The sequence below is a fragment of the Gopherus evgoodei genome, chromosome 1 (genome assembly GCF_007399415.2).
Source record: "Gopherus evgoodei ecotype Sinaloan lineage chromosome 1, rGopEvg1_v1.p, whole genome shotgun sequence".
NCBI classification, from domain to species: domain Eukaryota; kingdom Metazoa; phylum Chordata; order Testudines; family Testudinidae; genus Gopherus; species Gopherus evgoodei.
In genome coordinates this window covers 340,291,750-340,304,425 of record NC_044322.1, presented here as the reverse complement: position 1 = coordinate 340,304,425, position 12,676 = coordinate 340,291,750, and the positions used below count along the sequence as shown (strand labels likewise).

The window sequence follows — 12,676 nt, the reverse complement described above, 5'->3', positions numbered from 1 at the left end:
AGGATCCATTAATCCTGATACTAACTATAGCATAGAACCACCACTTCTCTCGCTAATCCTTACAAGCCTTTTTGTCTCACAATACCTGGTAAAAATAATGTTTGTTTAACTATAGGCAATGCCCCTAGTTCCCCATGTCCCTTGTCCATTTAACAAGCAAGGAGTAATTTAGACAATAAGGTAATTACACTGGACACAGGAAATTGCTCTACAGATCTCTGGAGAGTAAATGAGCTGAAGTAGTGGATGCCTGTTTCCAGTGTACAAAGGAAGAGTTGCTATTAAAGTCTACAAAAGGCTAGAAGTACTTTCGAAAAAAGCACTATTGCACAGTGCACTAAAGTACCAGAGATTTGAGACTGCAGGATCTGTACCTATGAGTTCCCCCCAGCACTTTGGGGATACCTGATCTCTGAGCCTGGGGTCAACTTGGACCAACTAACCTGAGTTTAAAGGTGTTAAATTATGTCTACAATAGATGCCATGTGGTGTTTCAAATTGTTTTTTCAAATAGTTAGCTACTTCGAGGTAGCAAACCTATCACACACACAGTCTTTCCTAGTCTAGACAATAGTGTGTTTTAGGGCTGGTCTACACTACATCATTATACCAGGATATCTACATCAGTTGGGGGGGGGTCAGGATATTTTTAAACCAATAAACTACTACAAGCCCTAGTGTGGACACAGCTATAACCTTGTAAAGGTGCCTTGTACTGGTAGAGCTTACTCATCTTAGTGAACCAGATAATCACTTCCACCCCTCTATAACTGAATCCAGTAGAGGAGTTTTGCTGCTTTACTAGACCTGTATAGTTAAAATAGCAAATCTAGGACTTAGATGAAGAAGTTGGGCTTGCCAAACTGACCAGAGCTGCCAGACCTTTTGATGAGATTTACTCCTTGTTAATTGACACACTGAGGGGAACTTCCTCCCATTGGTCTGCTAAAAGGAGAAATAGTTTAACTTTTTGTGTTTTTCCCCTTACCCAGTGACTGGCAAAATGTATGAATACAATTCAAAATCTGGGGCCCGAAGATGGAAAGATACAAAGGAATCAATGGAGCCAGGAATAAAGGATCCACTTGCACAGGTAATTTCAACTGCCCCAGCAAACAGCAGTGAAGGGAAAGACAGAACAGGGACTGCAAGCAAGCAAGAAGCTGGAACAACTGGCAGAGAGCTGGCAGCAGAGAATAACATGGCAGCAAAGCCCTCAAAAGGGAAGGCAGAAACTTCTAGCCAGGATAGCTTGAAATTACACAAGCCAAAAGATGGAGCTGGGGGCAGGGGATCATCCTCACCAGGCAGGTCACCAGTGCCATCTCCTAAAATATACCCTCAGTTACAGCCAAAACCAGCCTCAAAGAATGTGGTGTGAAGCTTTTGAGAGCCATCCCAACTGTGTGCTCTGTGGGAAAACCTTCACCCCAGCACTACAATATTAACAGATTCCACAGACAAGAGGGGTTTGTGCTTCTTACTCAACACCTTTCTTAGTGTGAGGGAAAAAGGACAGTACGATGTAAATTACACCCAAATGTAGAGCCACGTTCTCCCTGAGCCTGTGTGGATGCATGAACTCGGGGGAAGGAGCTTCTCCATTCCCCTGTGTGTCACTCCACATAGGACCAAACCATAAATGCAATCCTCATGGTCCCCACAACACTACTGTTGGCTAATGCAGCTAGAAGCATGAGCCACCCCATCAGGGTGGTCGGGAGGTGAGCCCCTGGCCACAGAAAGGATACACGCTACACATCCGTAAATAGCATTGACATGTTGTAGGTATAGATAGGTGTGTGTGTGTGTGTGTGCGCACGCACTCATGCTCTCTCTCTCCAGAAAGCGTCATGCCTCCATTCTGCATCAACATGGGCCAGAACTGAAAGGCAGAATTGCACCCTTTGGTTGCATTAAAATAATGGGGAGAGGGGTTTGTAAATGTGAACAAGGGTTTTCACAGTTTTTATGAATTAGAATGGAAACAAGTGTGTATCTTGATCTGAACTTTGCTCTGCCATAAGGAATTCCCAAACCCCTTCTCTACTGGAAATGCCCCACTTGTGATTATTTTGGGAGTCATTTAGCATGTCAGAACCGATTAATTCTCCTTTGAACATTTGGTAGCAACAACATAATCCACAATGGCTTTTGTTGCCAGTTCTGATTAAACTCACCCTAATGCAACATGCGGTTATACAAATCTGCTTCAATCCATGTAGGTAAAAATGTCCAAATCACTGCTCCTCCTCCTCGAAATATTTTACAGGCTGATTTCACATTCTGTGTCTCCTCATAGGAAATGACCAAGATAAACGCTGTCTTTGATGGAGAAGCCAGAGATCCAGGTAAACAAAAATTGAGAGTAAATTTAAATGTTTGGCTTGAAATAAGGTAACTAATCCAGTTTAACCCTGGTTAGATATTCACATTTCATATTTACGGCTTCTTGTTTCCAAGGAGCATGGGAGTTACATTTCAAGTCAATGTTGATAAATGCATAGTAATGCACATTGGAAAATATACACCCGGCTATACATATAAAAGATGGAGTCTTCTAAATTAGCTGTTCCACTCAAGAAAGATCTTGATGTCATTGTAGATAGTTCTCTGGAAACATCTGCTTAATGAGTAGTGGTAGTCAATAAAGCTAACAATGTTAGGAGCCATTAATAAGGGATACATAATAAGACAGAAAATATAATGCTACTACGTAAATATATGGCATGCCCATACCTTGAATACTGTATACAGTTTTGGTCGCCCCGTCTCAAAAAAGATATATTGGAATTGGAAAAGTTACAAAGAAAGGCAATAAAAATGATTAGAGAAATGGAACAGCTTCCATATGAGGAGAGATTAATAAGACTGGAACTTTTCAGTTTGGAAAAGAGATGAATAAGGAGCGTTATGATACAGGTCTATAAAATCATGCAAGCTATGGAGAAAGTGAATACAGAAATATTATTTCTTCACATAAACAAGAACAAAGGGTCACCCAATGAAATTAATAGGCAGCAGGTTTAAAACAAACGTAAGGAAGAACTTCTTCACACAGCACACTGTCAACCTGTGGAACTCATTGCCGGGGGTGTTATAAAGGCCAAAAGTATAACTGGGTTAAAAACTGAATTAGGTAAGTTCATACAGGATAGGTCCATCAATGGCTATTACCCAAGATGTTCAGGGATACAACCCCAGGTGCAGGGTATCCTAAGCATGCAAGTGTCAGAAGCTGGGACTGGGTGACAGGGGTTGGATCACACAATAAAGTGCCCTGTTCTGTTCACTCCCTCTGAAGCATCTAGCACTGGCACAGTCAGAAGACAGGATACTGGGCTAGATGGACCATTGGTCTTATGTTCACAGGTTATGAAAATCACGCCAATGCCCTAGTAACATTTGTAAATGAGCCAAGATATCTAAATATCTTGAAAGCATGTACACTTTATGGGGCATTATGGGGCAACTCCTGTTCCCCCTGCCAAGCAGTGGCACCAGGTGGAAGGGCTGCAGGAGGGGCAAAGCCTTCCCCCAAGATTTTTACATTTGTTTAAAGTTCTACAGGTGGCAGAGCTGGGGGTGGGAGAGGCAAGGCCTGACCACTTTTAAGCAGTAGTCCTGTAATAAATCGGTACAGCTGCTGCTGGAGGGGTCCAGAGAGTCACTGTGGCTGCATGGTGGCAACACCACTGAAAATTGACCTGCCCACCCTTCTATACAGATGGAGGGGTGGCTGGACCAAATGGTGTTGGTACGTGGTGTATGGGGAGTGTGCTCCTGTAAGCAGAGCACAGGGGAGTGCGCTGAGAACTTGACTCCTAGTGGCACCATCTTGTGCACTATGTGGATAAGATCGAGGGGAGGCTCTTAGCCTGAGAGAGAAGGGGATCAGACGAGTGGGGACCAGAACAGAGAGTCTCTGTGAGGAGGGTGAGAGTGGGGAGACCAGAATTCCTACCCCCCAAGCCTTTCCCCCTGGAAATATCTGAATTGGTGCCACTTCTGCCAAGCAGAAATACATGGACTTAGCACAGGGAGTGGGGAGGAAAGAATCCCCTCTCCCCCCCCCCCCATGTGTGTGGAGGGGTAGCAGGACTGCTCCATGACTGTGATTGTAGTTGCACCCCTCCCCCACATTCAGGAGGCGGGCTAGTGGATTAGGAGTAGATGTATTGATGCCACCTCCAAAATCTGCACAGGGGAGCACAGCAGGGGTCAATGGGTCTCACTCCTGCACAGCTGCTGTGAGCCCACTTTCCTCTCATGCAGCAGAAATGCACTGGTGCCGTTGCATCCAGGGACTACCGACTGTATAACAAAGGAGAACCTATGGGTCAGGCTGCTTCTCAGAAACAGTAGAACAGACAAGAAGACTGAAAGAATTGAGGCAAAAGCTAGACGCAACAGGATGAGTCAAAAGCTGTAGCACTGATCTTCTTCCTAAATGAGTGGCCATTGTGAGGTCTATACCTTAATGCCCAGAAAGGCTGGAAAAATGTGCACCAATTGGATAAAGTCCAGAGGAGGCAACAAAAATGTTTAATGGCCTAGAAAACATGACTTATAATGAAAGATTGAAAAAACTGGATTTGTTTAGCCTGGAGAATAGAGGACTGAGCCTGGACATAATAGTCTTCAAGTATGTAAAAGGTTGCCATAAAGAGGAGTATAATAAATTGTTCTCCTTATCCACTGAGGACAGAATAAGCAGCAATGGGCTTAAATTGCAACAAGGGAGATTTAGGTTAGACATTAGGAAACCCTTCCTGTCAGGGTAGTTAGGCACTGGAACAAATTATCTAGGAAGGTTATGGAAGCTCCAGGGCCGGATTAACTTTTTGTGGGCCTGGTGCCAAATGCATTTGTGGGCCCCCCTGGGGAGTAAAGGAGCCAGGGGCAAGAGCATAGCAGGCAGGGTGGATTTGATGTAAATCGTGATTTAAATCACCAGTCAGGGAGACTCAATGTAATCATGGTTTTCTACATAAAAGTGCATTCTTGTTGGTTGTTTGTTATAACCTTGATACATATTCTTCACAACTCAGAGATAGATGTAGGTTTCATTTTTAGAAGGTACACACTATACATTTTTAAACAATGATTTATTTTGAAAAGTTTTCAGATTAGTTTTACAGCTATATCAGAAAATGAATGATTATTTGGTTATTTAATTTGCCAAAGGTAATTGAAACAGATATTTATGAAGTCAATGGGAGGTGAACTATCTCCAATTCAACAGGTTAATCATTAATATTTGGAGGATCTTCTTGTCATGCTGTATTAGGAGGAGAACATCACCAAACAGACATTTAAATGTTTTATTTATTTAACAAAAACAACAACATTAAGTATTCTGGATTTTTTTCTTCAACAGCAAACAATATTTTAACAAAAAAAGCAAACGTCCCTCGCTTCTCACATTTATCTCCAGACTTCTCCTTGTCCAGATCTATTCTGCCCCCAACAATCTTCTATTCATTGAACTTTTTGAAACTTTGCACTTTTAGAGAGAGGTAAGGGATTGACTCTGTGTACACAAATTTGCAGAGGGACAATAAAGTTGAGTTCTGTTATTTCTCACCTCTACATATTTATTTATTTATTTAAAAACATTTTTGCTGTTAACAAGCATGTTACCTCTGGAGACACAAATCCAGTTTGAGAACTGCAAAACTAAGCACCGCTGGTAGTATCTTCTAGACTGAGCACTGAGTCCCATTGGGTAGATAGAAAGATTAACCTAAATAATCTATACAGAAGTCTGTGGAACCCCATAGGATTGGGTCCCTAATCCATGAATTATTGGAATTCATTTACAAAACCTTTCTTAAACATTACATGAATATATTGTGTCATACTATAGAATTAGAATTTATAATCCCTGTTTCATGATAAGCTATAATGTATCTTAAATTAAAACTATCTTTAGATGGATTTTTTTGATAAAATGCTTTTTGAGGAAAAAAACCTGATTTAAATTTTAAAAAAAAGATCAGATTTTTTGATTAAAAAAAAATAATTGATTTTTATCCACTCTGACAGCGGGGCAGGGTGTGGGGGGGAAAGATTGGTCCCCAGCTGGCGCGAGGCAGGAGCCAGGGGCAAGATGAGCAGAGTGGGGCATTGGGGGAGGATTAGTCCTTGCTGACTGGAGCAAGGCTGGGACAGGGGGCAAAAGCACAGCAGGGCAGGAGCTAGAGTTGGTCCCTGGAGCAAGGGAGGGGCTGGAGGTAAACTGCAAGCGCAGCAGGGCTGGGGAGTGGGTAAACAGGAAATCCTCCCCCCCCCCCCCCCGCCCACAGAGAGCAGGTACCTACCTCCTCCCTGGTTCTAGCCCATTCTTTAATCTCTCTCTGCACGGAGCTGCCCCTCCTCCAGTGTGATGAAGTTGGAATGTTCTTAATGTTTTCTCTGAATACTGTGTGGGTGCCTAAGTTTCCCCTATGCATTTCTTAAGTATCTAGGTGGTGGGATAAGGGTGTGTGATTGTTGCAGAGCCCTAGGCAGGTGTGATGCTGTCTGCACAGAGAATGGCTGACAGGGGTGCAGGGTCTGGCCAGAAGTTAGGGTGAAGGAGGGGGCTCAGGGTTGGGGCAGGAGGTTGGGGTGTAGAGCGTTTATCTGGGGCAGCTCCTGTTTGGTGCAAGGGGTGCATATGGGAATGTGGGGGGGTGCAGGAGTCAGGGCAGGGGGCTGGGGGTGTGGGGGTGCTCCCAGCCCCCTTCCCTGAGTGGCTTAAGGCAGGGGGCTGGAGGGGGTATGCCTTGATTCCAACCCCTTCCCCAAGGCCCCATCCCTGCCTCTTCTCCGCCTCCTCCCCAGAGCAGCAAGCGCACTGCAGCCCCGCTCCTCCCCTTCCCTCGCACCAGCAAACAGCTGTTTGACAGTGGAGGAAGCGCTGGGAGGGGAAGGGGCAGGAACGTGGGCACACTGGGGAAGAGGCAGAGTCTGCCCTGCAGCATGAGCTGGCAGGACCAAGCTTCTGACCACTGCCCCTGCATGGCTTGGGGGTGGAGAAAAGCCGGCCAGGCCAGGGCCTCTTTGGAGCTTTGGCCCGGCGCCATGGTAAACCCGGTACTGGAATCTCCACCTGTGACATACCAGGGTACAATCCAGACTAATGAGCAGCTGTATCACCCCTGCCCAGCAACCTTGGATGCCTTACACTGCCTTGCTGAAGTAGCTCCCACCTGGGCCACTCACAAACAGCCTTCCAGCATGCAAGCCACACCCAGAGTGTCTACATGTACCTGCAGCCTGCCAGACACACTTGGGTTACACTCTGGCTTTCCCCAGCTTTGGTTATACTGTGCGGTATCCCCAATACACTCCCAATCTTAGGTTTCCCCCCAGAAATGTATGCCCTATATTGCCTATCCCTCTCCTGGACAATGAAAGTTATATTAAGTTTGTTATTTCTTTAAAAGGAATTTAGACATACCCCAAATGGAGTTTCCCAGACACTTCAGTTTAAAATACACTGAATTAGATAAAATAATAATAGAAGTTTATTAACTACAAAAGATTTTGAGTACAAGTAACAAGGCACAAAAGTAAAAAATAATAATGATAAAATGCTACTGATGCCTAACTTAAACTATGTTAAATTCAAAGTAAAAAGTTTTCTCACCACATGCTTTCAGCAGTCTTGCTGATCAAACTTCTTAGGTCAGGTTCCCTTTTCCTAGTGCTCAATGAATGCTTCTTTTGTTACTTCAGGTACCATGTATGGGATGGGCAGGAACAGAGAGGGGTGCCTTAGGGTGTTTGTCTTTCCTTTTTATAGTTTCAGTCCTCTTTCTGAAAAACATTTCCAGACGGGCATCAGGTTTAGGAAGTTGAATAAGCTATACTAGTATTAAACACTTTTGTAAGGTTATAGCTGTGTCCACACTAGGGCTTGTAGTAGTTTATTGGTTTAAAATAAAACAAACAAACAAAAACACATCAAATCCCACACCCTTAACTAATGTACATATCCTGGTATAACGATGTAGTGTAGACCAGCCCTAAAACATACTATCGTCTAGACTAGGAAAGACTGTGTGTGATAGTTAGCTGCTTTAAGATAGCAAACCTATTTGAAAAAACAATTTGAAATGCCACATGGCATCTATTGTAGACATCGTTTAATACCTTTAAACTTAGGTTAGTGGGTCCAAGTTGACCCCAGGCTCAGAGATCAGGTATCCCCAAAATCTGGCCTATTCATTGAATTATAATTTGCCTAGAATGCTTTTTCCCTGACAGATTCTCTATACTGCAGTGAAAGAGAATGGAACAATGTGATCTCTCTGTTTACATGCTGGGGGGAACTCATAGTTCCAGATCCTGCAGTCTCAAATCTCTGGTACTTTAGTGCACTGTGCAATAGTGCTTTGTTAGAAAGTACTTCTAGCCCTCTGTAGACTTTAACAGTGACTCTTCCCTTGTACACTGGAAACAGGCATCCACTACTTCAGCTTATTTACTCTCCACAGATCTGTAGAGCAATTTCCTGGTGTCCAGTGTAATTACCTTATTGTCTAAATTACTCCTTACTTGTTAAGTGGACAAGGGACCAGGGGAAAAGGGGCATTGCCTATAATTACACCTCTGCACCTCTATAACTGAATCCACAGTAGAGGAGTTTTGCTGCTTTACTAGACCTGTATAGTTAAAATAGCAAATCTAGGACTTAGATGAAGAAGTTGGGCTTGCCAAACTGACCAGAGCTGCCAGACCTTTTGATGAGATTTACTCCTTGTTAATTGACATACTGAGGGGAACGTCCTCCCATTGGTCTGCTAAAAGGAGAAATAGTTTAACTTTTTGTGTTTTTCCCCCTACCCAGTCACTGGCAAAATGTATGAATACAATTCAAAATCTGGGGCCCGAAGATGGAAAGATATAAAGGAATCAATGGAGCCAGGAATAAAGGATCCACTTGCACAGGTAATTTCAACTGCTCCAGCAAACAGCAGTGAAGGGAAAGACAGAACAGGGACTGCAAGCAAGCAAGAAGCTGGAACAACTGGCAGAGAGCTGGCAGCAGAGAATAACATGGCAGCAAAGCCCTCAGAAGGGAAGGCAGAAACTTCTAGCCAGGATAGCCTGAAATTACACAAGCCAAAAGATGGAGCTGGGGGCAGGGGATCATCCTCACCAGGCAGGTCACCAGTGCCCTCTCCCAAAATATACCCTCAGTTACAGCCAAAACCAGCCTCAAAGAATGTGGTGTGAAGCTTTTGGGAGCCATCCCAAAACCTTCACCCTGTCACTAGAACATTAACAGATTCCACAGACAAGAGGGGCTTGTGCTTCTTACTCAACACCTTTCTTAGTGTGTGGGATGTGGTGAATGGACAGAACGATGTAAATTACACCCAAATGTAGGGCCATGTTGTCCCTGCGCCTGTGTGGATGCATGAACTTGGGGAAGGAGGGAAGGGTACAATGAGCTTCTCCATTCCCCTGTGTGTCACTCTACATAGGACCAAACCATAAATGCAATCCTCATGCTCCCCATAACACAAAAACTGTTGGCTAATGCAGCTAGAAGCATGAGCCACCCCAGCAGGGTGGGTGGGAGGTGAGGCCATGGCCATCTTAGAACATGTTCTTAGGGCATGTAGCCGCTGGCACACTGAGTGTGTGCGTGTATGCGAGTGTGTGACCCACACACCTCCTGGGTGTGATAATCTGTCCCATCTAGTGGTACCATGACCACTTAGAGAGAGAGAGATTAATGAGTCTATTCTCCAGCCTTAGCTAAGGGGCATATGGCTTTTAGCTCATGCATTTAGCGCAAGAGGTCCCCCGTTCAATCCCGTCCACCAACAACAGTGGTCTGTTGGTGTTACATGCATGCATGAGAGAGAGATTCAGAAAGTGTTGTGTCTCTATTCTGCCTCACCGTGTGCCAGTACCTGAAAGGCAGAATTGCACCCAGAATTGCATTAAAATGATGGGGGGTTGGGGATGTAAATGTGAACAAGGGTTGTCACAAGTTTTTATGAATTAAAGTGGAAACAAGTTTGTGTCTGAACTTCCCTCTGCCATGGCGGAGGAGTCCCAAACACCACAGCTGCGAGCTCATCCAAAAATGCCAGAAAAGCACAAAATGAAGCTGACTTTAAAAAAAAAAAAAAGGAAACTGAACAAGTTTGTTTCATTGTCCAAACTGAGTGAGTGGCTAAAAGAAAATCATCATCATAAAGAAAAAATGTAAGTTAGAATTTACACATTCAGTTTAAATAGTCTAGTATTTTGTTGGTAAGAGCTAAGTGCTTTTCACACAGGATTTTTATCTATACCCCATCCTTTGTGACTTAGAAATGAATATGTTTTGAAAATATTTTTGAATGGAAAAATCTCTAGCTTCTCTTGTTGTATTAGGTCCTCCTGTTACAGTTCAGAGTTTATTTTGCTTTTGTAACTTTATTACTGTTCAGTTTCATCATGTTCTGTGCTTTTTGTATTTTGCAAAATCAAGCTGAATATACCCAGAAGAAAAATGATTTCATAATGTATGTTACAAAACTGATTCAGTGTGATAATGTATGATGTTTATCCTGTGCACAATACTGAAACAGGAAAAAAAAGTGTTACATCATTGCAAGAAATTGCTAGTTTGCAAACAAAAATATTTATGAATAATGAATTAATTTTCAGAAATCCTCTGCCTTTTTTTTTTTTTAATACAACCGGAACGATCTGATCAGCTCAATGGCAGCAGAAAATGTTTGGGCTCAAGTTAGATGAGGATCTTAAATTCTAATTTTATTTTATCTTAACTTTTCCAGTGTGTCAGTCTGTACCATGTTATGGGGGAGTACCCTTATTTCAGATCCCAATCTAGTAACAGTCTGAGTTTCCCGGAGTGACTGGGAAAGCACACAAGACTTGATTCAATTCCCTTGCTGTGGAAGAGCTATGACAACTTCATTGGTTGGGTTCCTACTAACTGTAAGGCTGTCCCTTGTGGTGTTGCATTAGCACACTGCTTCTGAGGGCCTGGGAGGGATTTGGCTCATGAACTATTTTATTAGGAAACACCAACTGCAATTGGAAAAGAAGAAAGCAGGGAAAAGCTCTTCAGTCATGACAACATTTCACTTAGCAATTAGAAACCCAAATTTATCTTTAATACCACAGTGCTAGAGATAGGAAAGAGTGATTCACTGTCTTTGCACAGTCTGGGCATGTTACCAGTTACTGTGTCTGTGCTGGTTGTTATAGTGTTGCTTGACCTTTGAGCACCAACATTACTAGTCAACTATTCAGAGCTCCAGTCCACCATTGTTTGTAGTGGTTTCATGTAAACAAAACACATCCCATTTCTGCATGAGCAGCTTTCCAGTGGAATAAGAAGTGTTGCAGTAACTGGTACTGGCATTGTAACTCTTATCTTTTCATCAGCATGGTTCGGAGATACCCACAGGTACACCTGTCACTGATAAAGCAACTTCAAAATCTTCATCACTCACAGAAATGAATTGCTTATACTTATTATAAGAAGACAGCCTGAACTTCTCAGTCTGCCCTTATTGGCATTCCTATGGTGCTCATCACTATAGTTTCTGAATGTCCCGCACATCACCTTTGGAAGATAGGGAATCATTATCCCCCTTTTACAGATGGAGAAACTGAGGCACAAATAGCTCCTAACATCACTCAGAAAGCCTGTGGCAAAGCTGGGGGTAAAAATCAGCTCTCCTGGTGCCTAGTCCTGTGCCTGAACCACATGACTCCTCCATTCTAGGGAGAAAATTGTCAAAAATTATGCTTGCAACAGCAACACAGATGACATCAAGCTCTGTCTTGCTTACCTCCCCCACTAATAGAACCATCATGCAAATAGCTCATTGCCTAGATCAGCAACTGCATGAAAAGCAGCAGACTGAAACTCGGCTTGAGCGAGACAGAATTGTGTTGGTGGGACGCCATAAATGTTTTGAAGGTTTAGTCACTGAAACAGCAGCTCCCCTACAAGCTATGGCTCCCGGGACTCCTCCTACCATCTGAGGTTGGCTTGAGGTTTGGCCCTATATTGCTGGGCCGCGACTTGGGCACAGTGGAAGACATGCTTTTGTGAGTCCCATGCAGCTCACTGTATGTGGGAACGAGTGAACTGACCGTAATGCTCCAACTGCTTTAGAACACAACATCCTTACCCACCATGGTTGGTGAACATACCTCATCCCAGTACTCTGCTCACTACACTGGCTCCACATAGAGAACTCCATATACACTTCAACTTGGTCCTCATCTTTAAGGACTTCCATGACCATGGACCAAGCCACATAAAAATGCCTCTTGCTCAGGAACCCCAAGTTCCTTCAGGAGCTAAGTTTCACTAGGACTATGAAAGTGTCAACGTCATGCTAAGGGGACAGAGCTTTTTCCAGCACCTGGCCCAGTGCTATGGAACTCTTTCCCTGTTAGGAGGAGTTGAGAATGACCATGAGTCTCCTCACTTTCAGGAAAAAAATGGAAAATCCAATTCTTTAGCCTATCTTTGCCACAGCAAAAGTTCTAAGGCTAAGGCAGTAGGATGAAGACAAGAGGTATACACCTTAAAAATATACAATACACTATGTAATAAAGCTTCTAGCCACATTTTGGGGAGGAGAAAGACATCTAGTCTACATATTGGACTAATCCTTGTATTTGTTCTATTTGGGAGGCA

General features: G+C 43.5%; 1 protein-coding gene across 5 annotated transcripts in view; it reads left to right on the top strand.

Annotated features, from left to right (window-relative positions):
* The window catches only part of CDHR3 (cadherin related family member 3), a 76,723-nt gene extending 66,988 nt beyond the window's left edge, over positions 1-9,735 (top strand). For 4 of the 5 annotated variants that reach the window (XM_030551343.1, XM_030551412.1, XM_030551654.1 and 1 more), the window contains 3 exons: positions 993-1,093; positions 2,303-2,351; positions 8,840-9,735. In XM_030551343.1, the coding sequence (XP_030407203.1) occupies positions 993-1,093; positions 2,303-2,351; positions 8,840-9,228 (539 nt within the window). In that variant the 3' untranslated portion in view covers positions 9,229-9,735. The remainder of the gene's footprint in view (positions 1-992; positions 1,094-2,302; positions 2,352-8,839) is intronic. The other variant, XM_030551495.1, reaches the window with a different exon arrangement.
* Positions 9,736-12,676: the final 2,941 nt, after the last annotated feature.